Source organism: Oncorhynchus gorbuscha, linkage group LG02, assembly GCF_021184085.1.
Source record: "Oncorhynchus gorbuscha isolate QuinsamMale2020 ecotype Even-year linkage group LG02, OgorEven_v1.0, whole genome shotgun sequence".
NCBI lineage: Eukaryota > Metazoa > Chordata > Actinopteri > Salmoniformes > Salmonidae > Oncorhynchus > Oncorhynchus gorbuscha.
Window position 1 is genome coordinate 43,894,083 of NC_060174.1, and position 27,231 is coordinate 43,921,313.

The 27,231-nt window shown below is 44.7% G+C and overlaps 1 protein-coding gene across 1 annotated transcript in view; it reads left to right on the forward strand.

Annotated features, from left to right (window-relative positions):
- The window catches only part of LOC123990241 (neural-cadherin-like), a 163,424-nt gene that overhangs the window by 46,740 nt on the left and 89,453 nt on the right, over positions 1-27,231 (forward strand). The window contains 5 exon segments of the mRNA XM_046290823.1: positions 9,556-9,698; positions 12,046-12,218; positions 18,205-18,373; positions 18,917-19,087; positions 19,465-19,637. Coding sequence (XP_046146779.1) covers positions 9,556-9,698; positions 12,046-12,218; positions 18,205-18,373; positions 18,917-19,087; positions 19,465-19,637 — 829 coding nt within the window.

Below are 27,231 nucleotides of genomic sequence, written 5' to 3' on the forward strand. Positions count from 1 at the left end.
TCAGACCCTTTCCTATGAGTCTCGAAATTGAGCTCAGGTGCATCCTGTTTCCATTGATCATCCTTAAGATGTTTCTACAACTTGATTGGAATCCACCTGTGGTAAATTCAATTGATTAGACATAATTCGGAAAGGCACACACCTGTCTCTATAAAGTCCCACAGTTGACAGTGCATGTCATTAAGAAGAATGGCGCCGGAGGGGGTGCCATTTTACAGGCTCCAATTGTGCTATTTTGTGTTTGTTTTGCATTGTTTGTAACTTATTTGGTACATAATGGTGATGCTACCGTCTCTTGTGACCGTAAAGAGCTTCTGGATATCAGAACTGTGATTACTCACCTTGAACTGGATGAAGATTTTTCTTTAATGAGTCTGATAACAATTTATCAGCCAGTGGATAACCCACCTCTAACATCCGTTCTATTGGCCAATATGCAATCACTAAAGAATAAGCTGGGTGAGCTCCGTTTGAGACTATCCTATCAACAGGACGTTAAAAACTGTAATATCTTATGTTTCACCAAGGTTTTCTGCGCATCGGCAGGACAAAACAGCTGCGTCCGTCCGGTAAGACGAGGGTGGGGGTATGTGTCTATTTGTAAATAACAGCTGGTGCGTGATGTCTAATATTAAGGTAGCCTCGAGGTATTGCTCACCTGAAATAGAGTACCTCATGATAAACTGTAGACCACACTATCTACCAAGAGAGTTTTCATCAATATTTTTTTTAGCTATCTATTTACCACCACATACCGATGTTGGCACTAAGACCGCACTCAACGAGTTGTGTAAAGCCATAAGAAAACAAGAAAATGGTCATTCAGAAGTGGCGCTCATAGTGGCCAGGGACTTTGATGCAGGCAAAATTTGTTTTACCTCATTTCTACCAGCATGTCACATGTGAAACCAGAGGGAAAAAAACGCTAGACCACATTTACTCCACACACAGAGACCCATACAAAGCTCTCCCTTGCCCTCCATTTGGCAAGTCTGACCATATTTCTGTCCTCCTGATTCCTGCGTACAACAGAAACTAAAACAGGAAGCACCAGTTACTCGCTCAATACTGAAGTGGTCAGGTGACACGGATGCTACACTACAGGACTGTTTTGATGGCACAGATTTGAATATGTTCCGGATTTAATCCAATGGGATTGAGTAGTATACCACATCAGTCACAGGCTTCATCAATAAGTGCATCGACGACATTGTCCCCACACTGACCGTACGTACATATCCCAACCCGAAACAATGAATTAGATCCAACATCCGCACCGAGCTAAAGGCTAGAGCGGCCACTTTCAAGAAGCTGGACACTAATCCGGACACTTATAAGGAATCCCGCTATGACCTCAGATGAACCATCAAACAGCCAAACTGTCAATACAGGACTAAGACTCTCGTCAAATGTGGCAGGGCTTGCAAACTATTACAGACTACAAAGGGAAACCCAGTGACGCAAGTCTACCAGACGGACTAAATTACTTTTATGCTCGCTTCAAGGCATGCAACACTGAAGCATGCATGAGAGCACCAGCTGTTCCGGACAACTGTGATCACGCTCTAATTAGCCGATGTGAGCAAGTCCTTTAAACAGGATGTGTACTCAGAGCATGTGCGGACCAACTGGCAAGTGTCTTCACTGACATTTTTACCCTCTCCCTGACCGAGTCTGTAATCCCTACATGTTTCAAGCAGACCACCATAGTCCCTGCCTAAATGACTTAGCACTAGCGTCGATAGCACCATAGTCCCCACCCCGTAGCACTAGCGTCGATAGCTATGAACTGCTTTGAAAGGCTGGTCAGTGTTCACATCACCAACCCTTGACCCACTCCAATTCGAATAGCGCCCCAACAGCTCCACAGATGACGCTATGTCAATCACACTCCACACTGCCCTTTCCCACCTGGACAAAAGGAACACCTATGTGATAATGCTGTCCATGACTACAGCTCAGCATTCAACACCATGGTGCCCACAAAGCTCACAACTAAGCTAAGAACCCTGGGACTAAACACTTCCCTCTGCAACTGGATCCTGGACTTCCTGACAGGCCACTCCCAGGTGGTAAGGGTAAGCAACGACACATCTGCCAAGCTGATCCTCAGGGGTGTGTGCTTAGTACCCTTCTGTACCCCCTGTTCACCCAAAACTGTATGGCCAAGCACAACTCCAACGACATCATTAAGTTTGCTGATGACACAATGTGGGTAGGCCTATTCACTGACAACAATGAGACAGCCTATAGGGAGGAGATCAGAGACCTGGCAGTGTGGTGTCAGGACAACAACCTCTCCCTCAATGTGAACAAGACAAATGAGATGATTGTGGACTACAGGAAAAAGAGGACCGAACATGCCCCCATTGACATCGACGGATCTGCAGTGGAGCGGGTCAAGAGGTTCAAGTTCCTTGGTGTCCACATCACCAACAAAATAACATGGTCCAAGCACACCAATACATTTGTGAAGAGGGCACGACAAAACCTATTCCCCGTCAGGAGACTGATAATCAAATCAAATCAAATCAAATTTATTTATATAGCCATTCGTACATCAGCTGATATCTCAAAGTGCTGTACAGAAACCCAGCCTAAAACCCCAAACAGCAAACAATGCAGGTGTAAAAGCACGGTAAGATTTGGCATGCGTCCCCAGATCCTCAAAAAGTTCTACAGCTGCACCATCGAGAGCATCCTGACCGGTTGCATCACCATCTGGTATGGCACCTGCTCGGCATCTGACCGTAAGCACCGGGTCGTTGTCCAAATGACTTCTTAACAGCCTCTACCCCCAAGCCATAAGACTGCTGAACAATTAATCAAATGGCCACCTGGACTATTTGCATTGACCCCTATCTCCCCCTTTGTTTTCACACTGCTGCTACTCGCTGTTTATTATCTATGCATTGTCAATTTACCCGTACCTACATGTAACCTGTACACACACATATTGACTCGGTACCAGTACCCGCTGTACAGTATAAAGCCTCATTATTGTTATTGTATTATGTTACTTTTCTTTTTTTTCTTTTTTCCCTTAAGTTTGTTTACTTTTTTTCGTAAACCTGCATTGTTGGTTAAGGGCTTGTAAGTAAGCGGTAAGGTCTACCTGTTGTAATCGGTGCATGTGACAAATACAATTTGATTTGATGTCAAAGCAAAAACCAAGACATGAGGTCGAAGGAATTGTCGATAGAGCTCTGAGACAGGATTGTGTCGAAGCAAAGATCTGGGGAAACGTACCAAAAAAATGTCTGAGCATTGAAAGTCCCCAAGAACACAATGGCCTCCATCATTCTTAAATGGAATACGTTTGGAACCACCAAGACTCTTCCTAGAACTGGCCACCCGGCCAAACTAATTAATCGGGGTCACTCTGACAGAGTTCCATAGTTCCTCTGTGGAGATGGGAGAATCTTCCAGAAGGACAAGCATCTCTACAGCACTCCACCAATCAGGCCGTTATGGTAGAGTGGCCAGACGGAACACACTCCTCAGTAAAAGGCACATAACAGCCCGCTTGGAGTTTGCCAAGGCACCTAAAGGACTCTCAGACCATGAGAAACAAAATTCTCTGGTCTGATGAAACCAAGATTGAACTCTTTGGCCTGAATGCCAAGCGTCACGTCTGGAGGAAACCTTGCACCATCCCTACGGTGAAGCATGTTGGTGGCAGAATTATGATGTTTTTCAGAGGCAGGAACTGGGAGACTGATCGGGATCGAGGGAAAGATTAAGTGAGCAAAGTACAGAGAGATCCTTGATGAAAACCAGTTCCAGAGCACTTAGGACCTCAGACTGGGGCGAAGGTTTACCTTCCAACAGGACAACGACCCTAAGCACACAGCCAAGACTACGCAGCAATGGCCTTGGAACAAGTCTCCGAATGCCCTTGAGTGGCCCAGCCAGAGCCAGCCAGAACCCGATCAAACATCTCTGGACCTGAAAATAGCGGTGCAGCGACGCTCCCCATCCAACCTGACAGAGCTTGAGAGGATCTGCAGAGAAGGATGGGAGAAACTCCCCAAATACAGTTGTGCCAAACTTGTAGTGACACATCCAAGAAGACTCGAGGCTGTAATCACTGCCAAAGGTGCTTCCACAGAGTACTGAGTAAAGGTTCTGAATACTTAAATGTTATATTTGAGTTTTTTCATTTTATTATTAGTAATTTCTTTCTCATCATGGGGTATTCTGTATATGTATTTGTATTTGTTATGGATCCCCATTAGCTGCTGCCAAGGTGCATTCAACATGTCAATAATACCTATCACAAATATAAGTAGTGATGAGGTCAATCTCTCCTCCACTTTGAGCCAGGAGAGATTGACATGCATATTATTAATGTTAGCACTCTGGGTACATCCAAGGGTCAGCTGTGCTGCCCTGATTGAACAGTAGTGCGACAAAACTATGGCCTGTATGTCAGAGTCTATCTAGAAGATAGCGAAGGAGTCAGGCACAGGACACAGGTAAGAGTAACAAACACTGATTTACTCAATCCAAAAATGTAACAAAATCCCGTTCCAAACAAGGATAAAACAGGACTCAAATTCCCAAAAGGAACCCAACACACCGGAATACACGAAAGACGGAAAGGGAAGCCAGAGGGTTAAATAACAGACAAAACAAAAGGAAAAATGAAACATGGATCGGTGGCGGCTAGAAAGCCGGTGACGTCGACCACCGAACGTCGCCCGAACAAGGAGAGGGAACAGCTTCGGTGGAAGTCGTGACACTGTAGGACCTGCCTTGATGATATTGTGCTAAGAATGCAGAGTAGAGCTTTTTTTATGGACAGACTTCTCCCCGTCCTAGCTACTGTTGTTTAAACTGTTGTATGAGTTTAAAATCCACGGTTAAGCAGTTTATTCTCCTCAACATGTTCAATTACCACATTATTCATGACATTTTGTTGAGGTTTAGGGTTTAGTGAATGATTTGTCCCAAATAAAATGCTTTTAGTTTTTGAAATATTTATTCCTTTCCACCCATTCTGAAACTAACTGCAGCTCTTTGTAAGTGTAGCAGTCATTTCAGTCACTGTGGTAGCTGGTGTGTATAGTGTTGAGTTATCTGTATACATACTGTGCCATCCGCATACAAAGACAGTGGCATGTCGTTAGTAAAGTTTGAAAAAAGTAAGGGGCCTAGACAGCTGCCCCGGATAATTCCTGATTCTACCTGGATTTTGTTGTAAAGGCTTCCATTAAAGAACACTCTCTGTGTTCTGTTAGACAGGTAACTCTTTATCCACAATATAGCAGAGGATGGAAAGCCACAACACCTACGTTTTCCCAGCAACAGACTATGTTTGATAACATCAAAACCCACACTGAAGTCTAACAAAACAGCCCCCACAATATTTTTATCATCAAGTTCTCTCAGCCAACCATCAGTAATTTCTGTAAGTGCTGTGCTTGTTGAATGTCCTTCCCTATAAGCATGCTGAAAGTCTGTTGTTTGTTGGTAACAGGCTGATCGGGCAGTTATTTGAGCCAGTAAAGGGGGCTTTTACTATCCTAGGCAGGGGAAGGACTTTTGCTTCCTTTCAGGGCTGATGGCACACACTTTCTAGTAGGCTTAAATTGAAGATATGGCAAATAGTAGTTGCAATATTGTCTGCTATTATCCTCAGTCATTTTCCATCCTAGTTATCAGACCCCAGTGGCTTGTCATTGTTGATAGACAACAACAGTTTTTTCACCTGTTCCTCACTTACTTTACGGAATTCAACATTACAGTGCTTGTCTTTCATAATTTGGTCAGATATACTTGGATGTGTAGTGTCAGTGTTTGTTGCTGGCATGTCATGCCTAAGTTTGCTAATCTTGCCAAAGAAAGAATCATTAGAGTAGTTGGCAATATCATTGGGTTTTGTGATGAATGAGCCATTTGATTCAATGAATGATGGAGCGGAATTTGCGTTTTTGACCAAAATTTAATTTAGGGTGCTCTAAAGCTTTTTACTATCATTCTTTATGTCATTTATCTTTGTTTCATAGTGTAGTTTCTTCTTTTTATTCAGTTAAGTGAAATTATTTGTCAATTTGCAGTGGGTTTGCCAATCGGTTGTAGAGCCAATAGACCTATTTGCCATTTATTTTGCCTCATCCCTCTCAACCATACCATTTTTCAATTCAAATCAAATCAAATCAAATCAAATCAAATTTTATTTGTCACATACACATGGTTAGCAGATGTTAATGCGAGTGTAGCGAAATGCTTGTGCTTCTAGTTCCGACAATGCAGTGATAACCAACAAGTAATCTAACTAACAATTCCAAAAAAAACTACTGTCTTATACACAGTGTAAGGGGATAAGGAACATGTACATAAGGATATATGAATGAGTGATGGTACAGAGCAGCATACAGTAGATGGTATCGAGTACAGTATATACATATGAGATGAGTGTGTAGACAAAGTAAACAAAGTGGCATAGTTAAAGTGGCTAGTGATACACAGGGATTTAACCGTTTTTACAGTCATTGTCTTAATTTATTTGACTAGACATATCAGTTAAGAACAATTCTTATTTACAATGTCAACCTACACCAGCCAAACCATAACCGGGACAATGCCGGGCCAATTGACGCTGCGAGACACTTGGGAGCCCGCAGTGGGTGTATTTATTGTTAGTAACTGTGATAAGCAATTTCAGGAATGTGTCAAGTGCGGCGTCTAGTTGCTCCTCATCACACACCATGGACCAACAAATATGATTTGCATCAACAACATAGGAACTGCTACAAAACTCCTTGTATGACCTCTTTTACACGACATTAGGCCCAGCCTTTGGAACTTTGATAACCTGAACCAGGTTTCAGGCACTAGATACAGTTTGAAGCTTTCTCTTGAGTGGGCAGCCTGATGAAAGCCAGTAATAATTAAATCATACATTATCAAGCATTTCACACATGCTATCCAGATACGGACTGTTAGCACTTGGTGGTCTGTAGCACCTTTCCACCAGAATGGGCAGGTGAGGCATAATGAACCTGTAGCCATATTATTTCAACAGTATTTAACATGAGATCCTCTCTAAGCTTTACAGGAATATGTTTCTGAATATTAAACAGCCACATCTCCACATTTGTCATTTCTGTCTTTTCAGTAGATGTTATAACCACGTATTGCTTGCCACTGTATCATCAAAGGTATTATCTAAGTGAGTTTCAGACATTGTCAGAGTATGAATGTCATCTGTTACTAGCAAATGATTGATTTCATGAACCTTGTTTCTTCCTGCTAGGGCACACCACCTCAGTGCCAACAGTATAACTCTGGTTCATAGGCACATGATAACTGCATACAATAGCTGTAGGATCAGCAGAGACATTCAGGGCAGTTAGAGGGACATAAATGAGGTTACTTACATTGTGTCTTCCAACGCACCTGATATAATGTACATTTGCTAAAGTATTATTATGACTCAGCGACACAATGGTAGGGATTAACTGAGCTGGGTTTGGGTCATTGATGAGTCATTGTCTCAACGCAGCCTTATAATGCTGTGAAAGGATCCAGGAACCCAAATGATTTGGGTGGATCCCATCCTCCTTATAAAACAAGCTTTGTTTCCAGAAGGTATCAAAATGGTCAATAAATGTTACATCCACAGCGCTGCAATAGTCACGTAGCCAGTTATGGAGGGATAAAAGTTTGCTGAAACGTTCAATGCCACGATTTAGGGAGGGCAGATATTATGGGGCGTTTGTTGGTGTTATTAAGTAGTGACCCAATCAGTTCTTTAAAATCCATCTTCAGCTGTTCTGAGCTGCCCTGTGTGTAGATTGATGAGGGAGAAAAACGATTTAATCCATTTTAGAGTAAGGCTGTAACGTAACAAAATGTGGAAAAGGCTAAGGGGTCTGAATACTTTCCGAATGCACTGTATATCGAAAAAACATCACACAGATTACACCCTTCCCAATTAAGGGAATGGGAAAGGGGGATACCTAGTCAGTTGTACAACTGAATGCATTCAACTGAAATGTGTCTTCCGCATTTAACCCCTCTGATTCAGAGAGCTGCGGAGGGCTGCCTTAATCAACATCCACATCTTCTGCGCCCGGGAACAGTGGGTTAACTGCCTTGCTCAGGGGCTGCCTTGCTCAACGACAATTAAGCTTTGCTCTATGGTGTAACACCATACAGATATATATCAAAATGAATAGAAAATGTATAGAGGGTGTGGACTATTTGAAAAGCTGAGGGGAAGGTGGGGGACAGTTTTGAAAATGTTCACGTGGGCTGGCTGCGTTCATTCCTCTGAGTGACTCAGGCCTTTTACTGCCAGTTATGTGACAGAGACCTTTGATAGAGTGCCAGCACATCTAAGAGGCCCTGTCATTTCCAGGTGTCACCTCAGGGAACAGACGGATATGCATGCAGACATACAGACAGGCAGACAGACAAGATACGTTCTGTGTGGCCTCGTCTCGGTTACTTAGATCAGTGTGCGAGAGGAAGAGATACATTGAGGATAGCATGAGTGATACTCAGTGGAGAGATGCCTGAGTGGTCCCGTCTGGAGGCGCGTGAAGAGCCTTTTGAGCAGGGTGACAGATTACAGGCCACTCATGTTGCCACGGTGACTGCCACAGCTGGCGGAGATGAATCACCCATCAGCGTTCTTCTGTAAACCACACGTACACAGCCGTATTCTGCTGACGAGTCTATCATTTATCTCTCTCCCTCCCTCCCCCTCTCTCTCTCTCTCTCTCTCTCTCTCTCTCTCTCTCTCTCTCTCTCTCTCTCTCTCTCTCTCTCTCTCTCTCTCTCTCGCTCTCTCTCTTTCTGTCCCTCTCTCTCTCTCTCTCTCTCTCTCTCTCTCTCGCTCTCTCTCTTTCTGTCTCTCTATCCCTGTCTTTCTTCCACATATCATTGACCGTGTCATTTCCCACTCCTCCTCCAGCATGTCTTGCCCACCAACACCCCCCGTCTTTCTCTCTTCCCTTCTTTCTCCATCTTTCAATCCTCTCCTATCAAATTGAACAAGCCTCTCTAGCCCATCATCCCACTCGACCAGTCTATTACTCTCTTGTTCCTGGCTGAGTATCCCAGTGCCCAGCACCACACAGCAAGCAAATCACTGTTGACATTTTAAAAGGCACTTGATCAAATGGCACAGAGTGGGCTGGCTATGTGAAGGCCCATTTGTTCAATGAGCTCAACATCCCAGCAGACATGAGCATTTGTCTTTGACCAGGCCGGCTCAGAGTAGCTAAATCAAAGTGGCAGGCAAAGCCAGGCTCATAACCATAATCAGTCTGCTGCTGCTTGGACTATGTGATTGATACAGTCACACACAGTGTGTGTGTGTGTGTGTGTGTGTGTGTGTGTGTGTGTGTGTGTGTGTGTGTGTGTGTGTGTGTGTGTGTGTGTGTGTGTGTGTGTGTGTGTGTGTGTGTGTGTGTGTGTGTGTGTGTGTGTGTGTGTGTGTGTGTGTGTGTGTGTGTGTGTCTACACACAAACCTCTTTATATACATGTGTGTCTGTGTTAATGTCTGTGTACACATAATGAATTTCTCCTATTCCTCTCAGCTATCGGACTTTTGTCTCCGAGGACGCTGGCCCCAACACACTAGTTGCCACGGTACTGGCTAAGGACCCAGACGGTGATGGAATAGTGTACTCATTTACAGCTGGCAACGAGGAGGGCAACTTTGTCATTGACAGCCAGAAAGGTGACCATTTGTGGAATGCTTTGTACTTCTTTTATGATATGTCAATACTAATTGACACCAAAGGTTTATGAAAAAGCAACAATTTCAAAAGAAGCTCAGACTGTTTGTTATTGAAGTCATAAATACAAAGAACTACATTACTGTATATCCAGGGCTTTTCTTTTGTTCCCCTAACATAGTTTATTCTCTCATATAGAAAATAGTTCTGGCCTGTGTACTCTGTATTTTGTGGCTGTGCAATTGATCTTTTTTTTATTTACCCTCTGATCCGTAACCAGCAGGACATTTGTCTGACAGGGTGACATTTGTCAACCAACCCTTTCAATTCAATTTCACATTAGTTTTTCTATCATAGCTCACAATCTACAGCTTCTACACTCCCAGCCTCCATCTTGAGTCTATTTTCCCCTCTCATCCGTCCTCCCTTGCATCTTAAAGATAAGGCAAACGCCGAGCCTGCCCCAGGGATAAGAGACATAAGCGGTCGCTAGGGAAACATTTTTATTTTATTTGTATTTTTTTTACATTTTAGGAATGCAGTTGGGGTCTCAACTTACTATAGAGAGTAAGAATAGTAGAATACACCAGGTGCAATTTTTGGCTGTCCTTCAGCAGTTTTTCTCTTGTTATGTCAGTCACTGAAAGTCACTCAATAAGTCATGTCAACAATTTTATGATTGGTAGTTAGTCTAGCCATCTATCTGAACCATCTTAAACTATTGATTTTGTTAGTCCTTCTAATTGAAATATCATATGAACATGGCATAAGTCATGGCAAAATGGGTAGAATTGCAGGAAATTAGCTTGAAAACTGCAAAAATGTCTCTCCGCCACATGGAAAATGAGTAGAAATGAAGGACATTAGCTGTAAAAATGCAAATATTTGTGTCAAAATGAGTAGAATTGCATGCCATTTGCTATAAAATTGAAAAATGTTCTGTCTGCCCCATAGTAAAATGTGTAGAATTGCAGAAAACGGCAACATTATCTCTATGCCCAATGGCAATGTATAAAATTGCAGGAAATTAACTCTAATCTTGAATGTTTCTCTCCACTGTCGAGGGGGGGTCACTAAAATGTTTTGCCGTGAGGTGGGGGGCCCTCAACCAAGCCCTGGGTAAAGAGCAGGCTACTGTAGGTTAATATGAGAACAGAACGTTTTTTAATGGAAATTAGTCACTTGCCAAAAAAATTATAATATTTTAAAAAACATATATACTGTACAGCAGGTTCTGTCACAAAATGACCTACTGTAGGTGACAAAGATCTAGATGGATATTGTAATTCGTCAGCATAGTAACAAACACTCACCTCGCAACTCAACCCAGCAGAGAGAAATATTTTCAGTTTTAATTTAATTTCCTGCAATTCAAAACATTATGCCATAGAGAGAAGGGAGCATTTAGCCATTTAAAGCTAATTTCCTGCTATTCTGCATATTTTCCATGTCTTATGTGTGTTCATATGATACCAGGAGTCGAATCCCGACCGAATTCCTAAAAATGAAAAACGGAAGAAAAAACAGTTTGAACCCATTCTGGGTCCGGATCTGGCCCGCGGTCTGCCTATTGACTATGGCTGCTGTACAGTATGGCTAAAACAACATGAGACCGGCTAAGTACAGTATATTATAGTTAATAATTTTGTGTCTAGACTGTGGAGACCTCCTCTACCACAGACAATTAGTGAGCAAGAAGTAGACGAGTGAAAGAACTCAGAACCCTGCCTGTTGTTTTTAATCAGGAGGAGCAGTGAGAGATGAGTGATACAACAAGAGGAAAAACTCCCTGTGCTCTCTCTCTCTCTCACACATCAATTACTTTCCCCCAGATCACAAGAAGCTCATCCTGAACCCATTGATGTCGGTATTTACAGAGAGAACAGTTGACTCAGATGCTGTTCTCCTTTCGTTGATCCTTTTTTCCTCCTTGTTATGCAAAGGCAAGACAAGGAGAAAACAAGGACATCTAACGTGCATGTATGTAACCTGGTTAACTTTTAGCCCTTGTCACCTTCACATGGGAATGGGGACCTCTTCTCAGCTGAGCTGGGTGAAAGTACAGTTGGGGACATAAAAAAATGAATCTGTACTAAACTGAAATAAAAAACATGTTATGTAACTGCACCACCAGGGGAATATTTAAGAGATGTACTGAAATACATGGGTTATAGTTAGCTAATTGCTAACGAACTTGGTGCTTGGCGTCCCCTGCGACATGGTAAGTCACATTAACAATGTAACTGGCTGCGGCAAAGGCATTTTGAAAAAGTAACGTTTTAATGTCTTCAATCGTAGGTAGTGGTCCCTTGCTAAGGTTGTAATGGTCCTCTCGTCTCATCTTTTTAGGGTTGATCCGGCTGCGCTCCACCCCCCCTCCCAAGCTCCAGGGCCTGGAGTATGTCCTCAACGTGACGGCTACGGACGACAACGCCTCCGGGGGGCCACACCCACTCTCTGCAACTGCCCGGGTCATCGTGGGTGTTGATGACGTCAATAACAACAAACCCATCTTTGAGAAGGTGAGGGGAAAGTATTGTGGATGATGTCCCTTTATACACACAGTAGTACATTGGACTGTATTCAGGAAAGTAGTGCACTGTCTGTCCGTCTGTCCGTCTGTCCGTCTGTCCGTCTGTCCGTCTGTCCGTCTGTCCGTCTGTCCGTCCGTGTCCGTCCGTCCGTCCGTCCGTCCGTCCGTCCGTCCGTCCGTCCGTCCGTCCGTCCGTCCGTCCGTCCGTCCGTCCGTCCGTCCGTCTGTCTGTCTGTCTGTCTGTCTGTCTGTCTGTCTGTCTGACCTTCCAACTCTCTCTCTCTCTCTTTTGCTCTCTCTCCTACTTCCCCTGTCTTTCTACAGTATCCCCCTTATGTTTCCCCCAGAGCTCTGATTAGTGCACATGTTATTTGAAGACAGGGATTTTAATTAATTTATGAAAAAAGTGACGTATCATCATGATATACTATACCTGGCTAACTAACGTCCTCCTTAATTAGGAATGATGTATACTTGGTCTGAGAAGTCTTCATAAAGTCCATAAAGTCATGAGTTCCAGTGGATGGCTGAAAGGTGTCGAGGTGATACACTAGATGACCAAAAGTATGTGGACACCTGCCCGTCGTACATCTCATTACAAAATCATGGGCATTAATATGGAGTTGGTCCCCCCTTTGCTGCTATAACAGCCTCCACTCTTCTGGGAAGGCTTTCCACTAGATGCTGGAACATTGCTGCAGGGACTTGCTTCCATTCAGCCACAAGAGCATTAGTATGGTCAGGCACTGATGTTAGGTCTGGCTCACAGTCGGCGTTCCAATTCATCCCAAAGGTGTTGGATGGGGTTGAGGTCAAGGCTCTGTGCAGGCCAGTCAAGTTCTTCCAAACTGATCTTGTCAAACCATTTCTGTATGGACCTCGCTTTGGCACAGGGGCATTGTCATGAATCTTCTAGAATGGCATTGTATCCTGTAGCTTTAAGATTTCACTTCACTGGAACTAAGGGACATAGCCTGAACCATGAAAAACAGCCCCAGACCATTGTACCTCCTCCACCAAGCTTTACAGTTGGCACTATGCATTGGGGCAGGTGGCGTTCTCCTGGCATCCACCAAACCCAGATTCGTCCATCTGCGTGTTTCCTCACTCCAGTCCAATGGCGGTGAGCTTTTCACGGAACCCAAACCGGCTGCGCGCGTGTGCCATCGTGCATAAATATATTTTGTCCCCCCACACCAAGCGCAATCACGACACGCAGATTAAAATATCAAAACAAACGGAACCAATTACATTAATTTGGGGACAGGTTGAAAAGCATTAAACATTTATGGCAATTTAGCCAGCTTGCTTGCACTTGCTAGCTAATTTGTCCTATTTAGCTAGCTTGCTGTTGCTCTGCTAATTTATCCTAGGATATAAACATTGAGTTGTTATTTTACCTGAAATGCACAAGGTCATCTACTCTGACAATTAATCCACACGTAAAAAGGTCAACCGAATCGTTTCTAGTCATCTCTCCTCCTAGGCTTTTTCTTATGTTGACTTTATATTGCAATTGGCAACTTTCATAAATTAGGTGCCTTACCGCCACTGACGTCGTTCGTCATTCAGTCACCCACGTGGGTATAACCAATGAGGAGATGGGAGAGGCAGGACTTGCAGCGTGATCTGCATCACAAAGAGAACTGACTTCTATTTCAGCCCTTGCCAACGCAGGCGTTCGTTGGCGCGTGAGAGCAGTGTGGGTGCAATAATTGAATAATATTGATTTGCACATTTATTTTGCAACACTACACCATGGCATGGCAGCTCTAGCAGAAATTTGACGGACTGACTTGTTGGAAAGGTGGCATCCTAGGTGCTGAAAGTCTCTGAGCTCTTCATTAAGGCCATTCTAAAGCCAATGTTTGTCTATGGAGATTGCATGGCGGTGTGCTCAATTTTATACACGTTTCACCAACAGGTGTGGCTGCAATAGTCAAATCCACTAATTTGAAGGGTCCACATAATTTTGCACATATAGTACGTTCTTAGTACTTTGATATTCATATTGCTAATGTGAAGCGAGGCGCCAACATAGATGGCCGCCTTGCTTCGCGTACCTAGGAAACTATGCAGTTTTTTTTTTTACGTGTTATTTCTTACATTGGTACCCCAGGTCATCTTAGGTTTCATTACATACAGTCGAGAAGAACTACTGAACATAAGAGCAGCGTCAACTCACCATCAGTACGACCAAGAATATGACTTTCGCGAAGCGGACCCTGTGTTCTGCCTTTCACCCAGGACAACGGAATGGATCCCAGCCGGCGACCCCAAAAAATGACTTTGAAAAAGGGGAAAATGAAGCGGTCTTCTGGTCAGACTCCGGAGACGGGCACATCGTGCACCACTCCCTAGCATTCTCCTCGCCAATGTCCAGTCTCTTGACAACAAGGTTGATGAAATCCGAGCAAGGGTAGCATTCCAGAGGGACATCAGAGACTGTAACGTTCTTTGCTTCACGGAAACATGGCTCACTGGAGAGATGCTATCAGAGACGGTGCAGCCAGCTGGTTTCTCCACGCATCGCGCCGACAGAAACAAACATCTTTCTGGTAAGAAGAGGGGCGGGGGCGTATGCTTTATGGTTAACGGGACGTGGTGTGGCCAAAACAACATACAGGAACTCAAGTCCTTCTGTTCACCTGATTTAGAATTCCTCACAATCAAATGTAGACCGCATTATCTACCAAGGGAATTCCCTTCGATTATAATCACAGCCGTATATATTCCCCCCCAAGCAGACACATCGATGGCTCTGAACGAACTTTATTTGACTCTTTGCAGACTGGAATCCATTTATGCGGAGGCTGCATTCATTGTAGCTGGGGATTTTAACGAGGCTAATCTGAAAACAAGACTCCCTAAATTGTATCAGCATATCGATTGCGCAACCAGTGCGGGAAAAACCTTGGATCATTGCTATTCCAACTTCCGCAACGCATATAAGGCCCTACCCCGCCCTCCTTTCGGAAAAGCTGACCACGACTCCATTTTGTTGATCCCTGCCTACAGACAGAAACTAAAACAAGAAGCTCCCGCGCTGAGGTCTGTTCAACGCTGGTCCGACCAATCTGATTCCACACTCCAAGACTGCTTCCATCACGTGGACTGGGATATGTTCCGTATTGCGTCAGACGACAACATTGACGAATACGCTGATTCGGTGTGCGAGTTCATTAGAACGTGAGTTGAAGATGTCATTCCCATAGCAACGATTAAAACATTCCCAAACCAGAAACCGTGGATTGATGGCAGCATTCGCGTGAAACTGAAAGTGCGAACCACTGCTTTTAATCAGGGCAAGGTGACTGTAAACATGACCGAATACAAACAGTGTAACTATTCCCTCCGCAAGGCAATCAAACAAGCTAAGCGTTAGTATAGAGACAAAGTAGAATCTCAATTCAACGGCTTACAGTCAATCACGGACTACAAAAAGAAAACCAGCACTGTCACGGACCAGGATGTCTTGCTCCCAGGCAGACTAAATAACTTTTTTGCCCACTTTGAGGACAATACAGTGCCACTGACACAGCCCGCAACTAAAACATGCGGACTCTCCTTCACTGCAGCCGACGTGAGGAAAACATTTAAACGTGTCAACCCTCGCAAGGCTGCAGGCCCAGACGGCATCCCCAGCTGCGCCCTCAGAGCATGCGCAGACCAGCTGGCTTGTGTGTTCACGGACATATTCAATCAATCCCTATCCCAGTCTGTTGTTCCCACATGCTTCAAGAGGGCCACCATTGTTCCTGTTCCCAAGAAAGCTAAGGTAACTGAGCTAAACGACTACCGCCCCTTAGCACTCACTTCCGTCATCATGAAGTGCTTTGAGAGACTAGTCAAGGACCATATCACCTCCACCCTACCTGACACCCTAGACCCACTCCAATTTGCTTACCGCCCAAATAGGTCCACAGACGATGCAATCTCAACCACACTGCACACTGCCCTAACCCATCTGGACAAGAGGAATACCTATGTGAGAATGCTGTTCATCGACTACAGCTCGGCATTTAACACCATAGTGCCCTCCAAGCTGGATCCTGGGTCTCGACCCCGCCATGTGCAACTGGGTACTGGACTTCCTGACGGGCCGCCCCCAGGTGGTGAGGGTAGGCAACAACATCTCCACCCCGCTGATCCTCAACACTGGGGCCCCACAAGGGTGCGTTCTGAGCCCTCTCCTGTACTCCCTGTTCACCCACGACTGCGTGGCCACGCACGCCTCCAACTCAATCATCAAGTTTGCGGACGACACAACAGTGGTAGGCTTGATTACCAACAACGACGAGACGGCCTACAGGGAGGAGGTGAGGGCCCTTGGAGTGTGGTGTCAGGAAAATAACCTCACACTCAACGTCAACAAAACTTCGGAGAGATGATTGTGGACTTCAGGAAACAGCAGAGGGAACACCCCCCTATCCACATCGATGGAACAGTAGTGGAGAGGGTAGTAAGTTTTAAGTTCCTCGGCGTACACATCACAGACAAACTGAATTGGTCCACCCACACAGACAGCATCGTGAAGAAGGCGCATCAGCGCCTCTTCAACCTCAGGAGGCTGAAGAAATTTGGCTTGTCACCAAAAGCACTCAAAACTTCTACAGATGCACAATCGAGAGCATCCTGTCGGGCTGTATCACCGCCTGGTACGGCAACTGCTCCACCCACAACCGTAAGGCTCTCCAGAGGGTATTGAGGTCTGCACAACGCATCACCGGGGGCAAACTACCTGCCCTCCAGGACATCTACACCACCTGATGTCACAGGAAGGCCATAAAGATTATCAAGGACAGCAACCACCCGAGCCACTGCCTGTTCACCCCGCTATCATCCAGAAGGCGAGGTCAGTACAGGTGCATCAAAGCTGGGACCGAGAGACTGAAAAACAGCTTCTATCTCAAGGCCATCAGACTGTTAAACAGCCACCACTAACATTGAGTGGCTGCTGCCAACACACTGACTCAACTCCAGCCAATTTAATAATGGGAATTGATGGGAAATGATGTAAAATATATCACTAGCCACTTTAAACAATGCTACCTAATATAAAGTTTACATACCCTACATTATTCATCTCATATGTATACGTATATACTGTACTCTATATCATCTACTGCATCCTTATGTAATACATGTATCACTAGCCACTTTAACTATGCCACTTTGTTTACATACTCATCTCACATGTATATACTGCACTCAATACCATCTACTGTATCTTGCCTATGCCGCTCTGTACCATCACTCATTCATATATCTTTATGTACATATTCTTTATCCCCTTACACTTGTGTCTATAAGGTAGTAGTTTTGGAATTGTTAGCTAGATTACTTGTTGGTTATTACTGCATTGTCGGAACTAGAAGCACAAGCATTTCGCTACACTCGCACTAACATCTGCTAACCATGTGTATGTGACAAATATAATTTGATTTGATTTGATTGATATAGTTTCCTGTTGGGCATATTGTGATCTCTCTCTCTCGCTCTCTCTCTCTCTCTCTCTCTCTCTCTCTCTCTCTCTCTCTCTCTCTCTCTCTCTCTCTCTCTCTCGCTCTCTCTCTCTCTCTCTCTCTCTCTCTCTCTTTCTCTCTACTAACAGTATTTTACTTGTATGTGTATTAAGTTAACAGAGCTCTTGTGAGTTACCGGAGACTCTGTCTCTGGGGTAGACTCATCAAGGTTAAGGTAGACATGATACCAGGGAAAGGCAGGGTGGGTGGAGCAATGTTGAGTTGTGGTTTGATGCTGTGGTGGACCTTCAAAGAAAGGAATGGCATTGCTCTATTTTCAATCCTATCACGTGTACTGTGCAAATGTCTACATAGTACAATGAGTATTTTCTAACCTAATTTCTGGATTCAGTCTGAACCCACCCCATCTGCCATTTCTTTTTTTCGTTATCTTTTCGGTCTCTCTCTTCCACACCTTATTTTCCCTCCCTCCCTCCCTCCCTCTCTCAGTGTCAGAAGTACAGGGAGCAGGCATCTGTGTTGGAGAACCAGCCCACAGGGACCTTCGTGCTGCAGGTGCATGCGGTGGATGCAGACGAGGGGGCCAATGGGAAGGTCAAGTATGGCCTGATGCACAGAGACAGAGCCATGCCTGCCTTCAGAGTCCATCCTGACACAGGTAGGTACAGAGGGCAAGGATCCCAGTTAGCTGTGGTGGTACTTGTTGAATTATCCATAACAAAGCAGGATGTGTAGCATGGAAACAATAAGGGTTTAAGACCAGGGGTAAATGCGTAACAAGTTTAACAATTCCCATGCATTCTTGATACTCTTAATAATATATATTTTTAATGGTATTGTCAAATAAATGCCCTTTACATACCTGTACAATTGAAATGAAGTATTACACCTCATACTTAATTTCTATTTATCGACCTATCAATCACGTTTTGCAGTATAACAATGTACTGTTTTAATCAGAAATGGATCCAGGGTAAATATAACAATAATCAATAATGTCATGACAAATACAGCTATCCTATTAACGAGGTGTGACTAAGTTCTTGAGTTTTTCCTGACCACTCAGGAAAAAACTCAGGAAACAAAATTATAGAACAAAACTAGGGCCCAGAGCATTTCCTCAATTTCATGGTCACATAGTTACCTCATGAAAAACTCAGGGGCCCTAGTGATGACCTTAGGCCTCTGACCTCTGTGTCAGGTGTGATCGTGACGGCACGGCGGTTCGACCGGGAACGTCAGAGAGAGTACTCCATCACAGTGACGGCTACAGACTGGGCAGACGAGCCTCTCATAGGGATCTGTCAACTCAACGTCCTCATCCAGGACCACAATGACAACAGCCCCAAGTTTGAGAACCTGCGCTACGAGTGTGAGTGTCGTGTTATACATAATAATACATATGATAAAAGTATAATATAATACTAATACATATGATTGATGGCAGACTGACCATTCGTTATCATGATATAGACTATTAACCAAATCTCTTAGAAAAGGTTTTATGTACTATGCGTTATGCATAGTAACTATTTACTTAATTATCTGGTAAAAGTTGTCATCGTAATCCATTGTCTTTACATGTATTGCCATACGTAAAGATGTAAGCATACATAAACATACATAAGCATTTAAACAAATGATTTGTGGTCCGTTGATTCAGTCTATACTGTTCGCCAAAGTTGTGACAGACCGTGACCTTGCTCCAGAGTGAGGAGCATATTGTTTGGTCTATATTGTCTCTCACAGACTTTCTGAGAGAGGACACCATGATCGGCACCAGTTTCCTGCGTGTGGCGGCGCACGATGATGACTTTGGCACCAACGCCGTCGTCACCTACTCCATGTCCCAGGAGCAGCCTGAGTACCTGAGGGTCAACCCTGTTACCGGCTGGGTGTACGTCAACCAGCCCATATCACAGGTCTGTCACATAACCAGTGTGGTGGAATTATTGAAATCAAAAGGAGAGACTTTTAGATTTCTTCAAAATCATCAAACTTGAATATTTAATTAGTGCAGTAATGGAGCTGGTCGGTAATCACCCCTGGAGGTGATCACTGAGAACTCAACCAGCTGGTCGTAATCACTCCTGGAGGTAATCACTGAGAACTCAACAAGCTGGTCTATAATCCCCCCTGGAGGTGATCACTGAGAACTCAACCAGCTGGTTTGAGCCACAGCATTTTATAGCAAAGTCCATCCTCTTTCAGTCTACTTGACAAACAACAGATGTATGGAATGGGTCACAAGGTTAAGATTTGTATGAAAAATACTTAGAATTCACAGCAGACAGTATGTCATTGTGTAGAGACCAGGGTCTGTCCCTGGAGTCATCTCTCCCTGGTACCTTAAAGAACAGAAACATTAACTCATGCTCTGGAATGCGGTATCACCCTAAGACATTGTAAATCTTCCAGAAGCCCATCCTCAGTAGAACACACACAGATGAGCATTCTAACAACCCCTTATTATGTTGCATAAAACAACCATTTGATGCAAGAACAGCATTATAACATAATCATGTCATTTCCACCATACCAGTCAGTCATTCAGCCCATCTCACATGTCAGTCAACCAGCCAGTCAACCAGCCCATTTCACAGGTAATTTAACCAGACAGTCAGCCTGCCCATATCACAGGTCAGTCAACCAGCCAGTCAACCATCCCAAATCACAGGTCAGCCAACCAGTTAGTCAACCAGCCCGTATCACAGGTCAGCCAACCAGCTAGTCAACCAGTTAGTCAACCATCTCAAATCACAGGTCAGCCAACCAGTTAATCAACCATCCCAAATCACAGGTCAGTCAACGAGTCAGTCAACCAGTTAGTCAACCATCTCAAATCACAGGTCAGTCAACCAGTTAGTCAACCATCACAAATCACAGGTCAGCTAACCAGTTAGTCAACCATCTCAAATCACAGGTCAGTCAACGAGTCAGTCAACCAGTTAGTCAACCATCTCAAATCACAGGTCAGTCAACGAGTCAGTCAACCAGTTAGTCAACCATCTCAAATCACAGGTCAGCTAACCAGTTAGTCAACCATCTCAAATCACAGGTCAGCCAACCAGTTAGTCAACCATCCCAAATCACAGGTCAGTCAACGAGTCAGTCAACCAGTTAGTCAACCATCTCAAATCACAGGTCAGCCAACCAGTTAGTCAACCATCCCAAATCACAGGTCAGCCAACCAGTTAGTCAACCAGCCCGTATCACAGGTCAGTCAACCAGTCAGTCAACCAGTTAGTCAAACATCTCAAATCACAGGTCAGTCAATGAGTCAGTCAACCAGTTAGTCAACCATCTCAAATCACAGGTCAGTCAACGAGTCAGTCAACCAGTTAGTCAACCATCCCAAATCACAGGTCAGCCAACCAGTTAGTCAACCAGTTAGTCAACCATCCCAAATCACAGGTCAGCCAACCAGTTAGTCAACCATCCCAAATCACAGGTCAGCCAACCAGTTAGTCAACCATCCCAAATCACAGGTCAGCCAACCAGTTAGTCAACCATCCCAAATCACAGGTCAGCCAACCAGTTAGTCAACCATCCCAAATCACAGGTCAGCCAACCAGTTAGTCAACCATCCCAAATCACAGGTCAGTCAACGAGTCAGTCAACCAGTTAGTCAACCATCTCAAATCACAGGTCAGACAACCAGTTAGTCAACCATCCCAAATCACAGATCAGTCAACCAGTTAGTCAACCATCCCAAATCACAGATCAGTCAACCAGTTAGTCAACCATCCCAAATCACAGGTCAGCCAACCAGTTAGTCGACCATCCCAAATCACAGGTCAGTCAACGAGTCAGTCAACCAGTTAGTCAACCATCTCAAATCACAGGTCAGCCAACCAGTTAGTCAACCATCTCAAATCACAGGTCAGCCAACCAGTTAGTCAACCATCCCAAATCACAGGTCAGTCAACCAGTTAGTCAACCATCCCAAATCACAGATCAGTCAACCAGTTAGTCAACCATCCCAAATCACAGGTCAGTCAACGAGTCAGTCAACCAGTTAGTCAACCATCTCAAATCACAGGTCAGCCAACCAGTTAGTCAACCATCTCAAATCACAGGTCAGCCAACCAGTTAGTCAACCAGCCCGTATCACAGGTCAGTCAACCAGTTAGTCAACCATCCCAAATCACAGATCAGTCAACCAGTTAGTCAACCATCCCAAATCACAGGTCAGTCAACGAGTCAGTCAACCAGTTAGTCAACCATCTCAAATCACAGGTCAGCCAACCAGTTAGTCAACCATCTCAAATCACAGGTCAGCCAACCAGTTAGTCAACCATCTCAAATCACAGGTCAGCCAACCAGTTAGTCAACCATCCCAAATCACAGGTCAGCCAACCAGTTAGTCAACCATCCCAAATCACAGGTCAGTCAACGAGTCAGTCAACCAGTTAGTCAACCATCTCAAATCACAGGTCAGTCCAAGTCAACCAGTTAGTCAACCATCTCAAATCACAGGTCAGCCAACCAGTTAGTCAACCATCTCAAATCACAGGTCAGCCAACCAGCTAGTCAACCATCTCAAATCACAGGTCAGTCAACCAGTTAGTCAACCATCTCAAATCACAGGTCAGTCAACCAGTTAGTCAACCATCCCAAATCACAGGTCAGCCACCAGCTAGTCAACCATCTCAAATCACAGGTCAGTCAACGAGTTAGTCAACCAGTTAGTCAACCATCTCAAATCACAGGTCAGCCAACCAGCTAGTCAACCAGCCCGTATCACAGGTCAGTCAACGAGTCAGTCAACCAGTTAGTCAACCATCTCAAATCACAGGTCAGCTAACCAGTTAGTCAACCATCTCAAATCACAGGTCAGCCAACCAGCTTAGTCAACCATCTCAAATCACAGGTCAGTCAACCAGTTAGTCAACCATCTCAAATCACAGGTCAGCCAACCAGCCAGTCAACCATCTCAAATCACAGGTCAGTCAACCAGTTAGTCAACCATCTCAAATCACAGGTCAGTCAACGAGTCAGCCAACCAGCTAGTCAACCAGCCCGTATCACAGGTCAGTCAACGAGTTAGTCAACCAGTTCGTCAACCATCTCAAATCACAGGTCAGTCAACCAGCTAGTCAACCAGCCCGTATCACAGGTCAGTCAACGAGTCAGTCAACCAGTTAGTCAACCATCTCAAATCACAGGTCAGCTAACCAGTTAGTCAACCATCTCAAATCACAGGTCAGCCAACCAGCTAGTCAACCATCTCAAATCACAGGTCAGTCAACCAGTTAGTCAACCATCTCAAATCACAGGTCAGCCAACCAGCCAGTCAACCATCTCAAATCACAGGTCAGTCAACGGTCAGTCAACCAGTTAGTCAACCATCTCAAATCACAGGTCAGCCAACCAGTTAGTCAACCATCCCAAATCACAGATCAGTCAACCAGTTAGTCAACCATCCCAAATCACAGGTCAGTCAACGAGTCAGTCAACCAGTTAGTCAACCATCTCAAATCACAGGTCAGCCAACCAGTTAGTCAACCATCTCAAATCACAGATCAGCCAACCAGTTAGTCAACCATCCCAAATCACAGGTCAGCCAACCAGTTAGTCAACCATCCCAAATCACAGATCAGTCAACGGTCAGTCAACCAGTTAGTCAACCATCTCAAATCACAGGTCAGTCAACCAGTTAGTCAACCATCCCAAATCACAGATCAGTCAACCAGTTAGTCAACCATCCCAAATCACAGGTCAGCCAACCAGTTAGTCAACCATCCCAAATCACAGGTCAGTCAACAGTCAGTCAACCAGTTAGTCAACCATCTCAAATCACAGGTCAGTCAACCAGTTAGTCAACCATCTCAAATCACAGGTCAGCCAACCAGTTAGTCAACCATCTCAAATCACAGGTCAGCCAACCAGTTAGTCAACCTTCCCAAATCACAGGTTAGCCAACCAGTTAGTCAACCATCCCAAATCACAGGTCAGTCAACCAGAGTCAGCCAACCAGTTAGTCAACCATCTCAAATCACAGGTCAGTCAACGAGTCAGTCAACCAGTTAGTCAACCATCTCAAATCACAGGTCAGCTAACCAGTTAGTCAACCATCTCAAATCACAGGTCAGCCAACCAGCTAGTCAACCATCTCAAATCACAGGTCAGTCAACCAGTTAGACAACCATCTCAGATCACAGGTCAGCTAACCAGTTAGTCAACCATCTCAAATCACAGGTCAGCTAACCAGTTAATCAACCATCTCAAATCACAGGTCAGCCAACCAGTTAGTCAACCATCTCAAATCACAGGTCAGTCAACGAGTCAGTCAACCAGTTAGTCAACCATCTCAAATCACAGGTCAGTCAACCAGTTAGTCAACCATTCTCCTTCCAGAAGCCCATCCTCAGTAGAACACACACAGATGAGCATTCTAACAACCCCTTATTATGTTGCATAAAACAACCATTTGATGCAAGAACAGCATTATAACATAATCATGACATTTCCACCATACCAGTCAGTCATTCAGCCCATCTCACATGTCAGTCAACCAGCCAGTCAACCAGCCCATTTCACAGGTAATTTAACCAGACAGTCAGCCTGCCCATATCACAGGTCAGTCAACCAGCCAGTCAACCATCCCAAATCACAGGTCAGCCAACCAGTTAGTCAACCAGCCCGTATCACAGGTCAGCCAACCAGCTAGTCAACCAGTTAGTCAACCATCTCAAATCACAGGTCAGCCAACCAGTTAATCAACCATCCCAAATCACAGGTCAGTCAACGAGTCAGTCAACCAGTTAGTCAACCATCTCAAATCACAGGTCAATCAACCAGTTAGTCAACCATCACAAATCACAGGTCAGCTAACCAGTTAGTCAACCATCTCAAATCACAGGTCAGTCAACGAGTCAGTCAACCAGTTAGTCAACCATCTCAAATCACAGGTCAGTCAACGAGTCAGTCAACCAGTTAGTCAACCATCTCAAATCACAGGTCAGCTAACCAGTTAGTCAACCATCTCAAATCACAGGTCAGCCAACCAGTTAGTCAACCATCCCAAATCACAGGTCAGTCAACGAGTCAGTCAACCAGTTAGTCAACCATCTCAAATCACAGGTCAGCCAACCAGTTAGTCAACCATCCCAAATCACAGGTCAGCCAACCAGTTAGTCAACCAGCCCGTATCACAGGTCAGTCAACCAGTCAGTCAACCAGTTAGTCAAACATCTCAAATCACAGGTCAGTCAACGAGTCAGTCAACCAGTTAGTCAACCATCTCAAATCACAGGTCAGTCAACGAGTCAGTCAACCAGTTAGTCAACCATCCCAAATCACAGGTCAGCCAACCAGTTAGTCAACCAGTTAGTCAACCATCCCAAATCACAGGTCAGCCAACCAGTTAGTCAACCAGTTAGTCAACCATCTCAAATCACAGGTCTGCCAACCAGCTAGTCAACCATCTCAAATCACAGGTCAGCCAACCAGTTAGTCAACCATCCCAAATCACAGGTCAGCCAACCAGTTAGTCAACCATCCCAAATCACAGGTCAGCCAACCAGTTAGTCAACCATCCCAAATCACAGGTCAGTCAATGAGTCAGTCAACCAGTTAGTCAACCATCTCAAATCACAGGTCAGACAACCAGTTAGTCAACCATCCCAAATCACAGATCAGTCAACCAGTTAGTCAACCATCCCAAATCACAGATCAGTCAACCAGTTAGTCAACCAGTTAGTCAACCATCTCAAACACAGGTCAGCCAACCAGTTAGTCAACCATCTCAAATCACAGGTCAGCCAACCAGTTAGTCAACCAGCACGTATCACAGGTCAGTCAACCAGTTAGTCAACCATCCCAAATCACAGATCAGTCAACCAGTTAGTCAACCATCCCAAATCACAGGTCAGCCAACCAGTTAGTCAACCATCCCAAATCACAGGTCAGTCAACGAGTCAGTCAACCAGTTAGTCAACCATCTCAAATCACAGGTCAGCCAACCAGTTAGTAAACCATCCCAAATCACAGATCAGTCAACCAGTTAGTCAACCATCCCAAATCACAGATCAGTCAACCAGTTAGTCAACCATCCCAAATCACAGGTCAGCCAACCAGTTAGTCGACCATCCCAAATCACAGGTCAGTCAACGAGTCAGTCAACCAGTTAGTCAACCATCTCAAATCACAGGTCAGCCAACCAGTTAGTCAACCATCTCAAATCACAGGTCAGCCAACCAGTTAGTCAACCATCTCAAATCACAGGTCAGCCAACCAGTTAGTCAACCATCCCAAATCACAGGTCAGCCAACCAGTTAGTCAACCATCCCAAATCACAGGTCAGTCAACGAGTCAGTCAACCAATTAGTCAACCATCTCAAATCAGAGGTCAGCCAACCAGTTAGTCGACCATCCCAAATCACAGGTCAGTCAACGAGTCAGTCAACCAGTTAGTCAACCATCTCAAATCACAGGTCAGCCAACCAGTTAGTCAACCATCTCAAATCACAGGTCAGCCAACCAGTTAGTCAACCAGCACGTATCACAGGTCAGTCAACCAGTTAGTCAACCATCCCAAATCACAGATCAGTCAACCAGTTAGTCAACCATCCCAAATCACAGGTCAGCCAACCAGTTAGTCAACCATCCCAAATCACAGGTCAGTCAACGAGTCAGTCAACCAGTTAGTCAACCATCTCAAATCACAGGTCAGTCAACCAGTTAGTCAACCATCCCAAATCACAGGTCAGCCAACCAGTTAGTCAACCAGTTAGTCAACCATCCCAAATCACAGGTCAGCCAACCAGTTAGTCAACCAGTTAGTCAACCATCTCAAATCACAGGTCTGCCAACCAGCTAGTCAACCATCTCAAATCACAGGTCAGCCAACCAGTTAGTCAACCATCCCAAATCACAGGTCAGCCAACCAGTTAGTCAACCATCCCAAATCACAGGTCAGCCAACCAGTTAGTCAACCATCCCAAATCACAGGTCAGTCAATGAGTCAGTCAACCAGTTAGTCAACCATCTCAAATCACAGGTCAGACAACCAGTTAGTCAACCAGTTAGTCAACCATCTCAAATCACAGGTCTGCCAACCAGCTAGTCAACCATCTCAAATCACAGGTCAGCCAACCAGTTAGTCAACCATCCCAAATCACAGGTCAGCCAACCAGTTAGTCAACCATCCCAAATCACAGGTCAGCCAACCAGTTAGTCAACCATCCCAAACCACAGGTCAGTCAATGAGTCAGTCAACCAGTTAGTCAACCATCTCAAATCACAGGTCAGACAACCAGTTAGTCAACCATCCCAAATCACAGATCAGTCAACCAGTTAGTCAACCATCCCAAATCACAGATCAGTCAACCAGTTAGTCAACCAGTTAGTCAACCATCTCAAATCACAGGTCAGCCAACCAGTTAGTCAACCATCTCAAATCACAGGTCAGCCAACCAGTTAGTCAACCAGCACGTATCACAGGTCAGTCAACCAGTTAGTCAACCATCCCAAATCACAGATCAGTCAACCAGTTAGTCAACCATCCCAAAT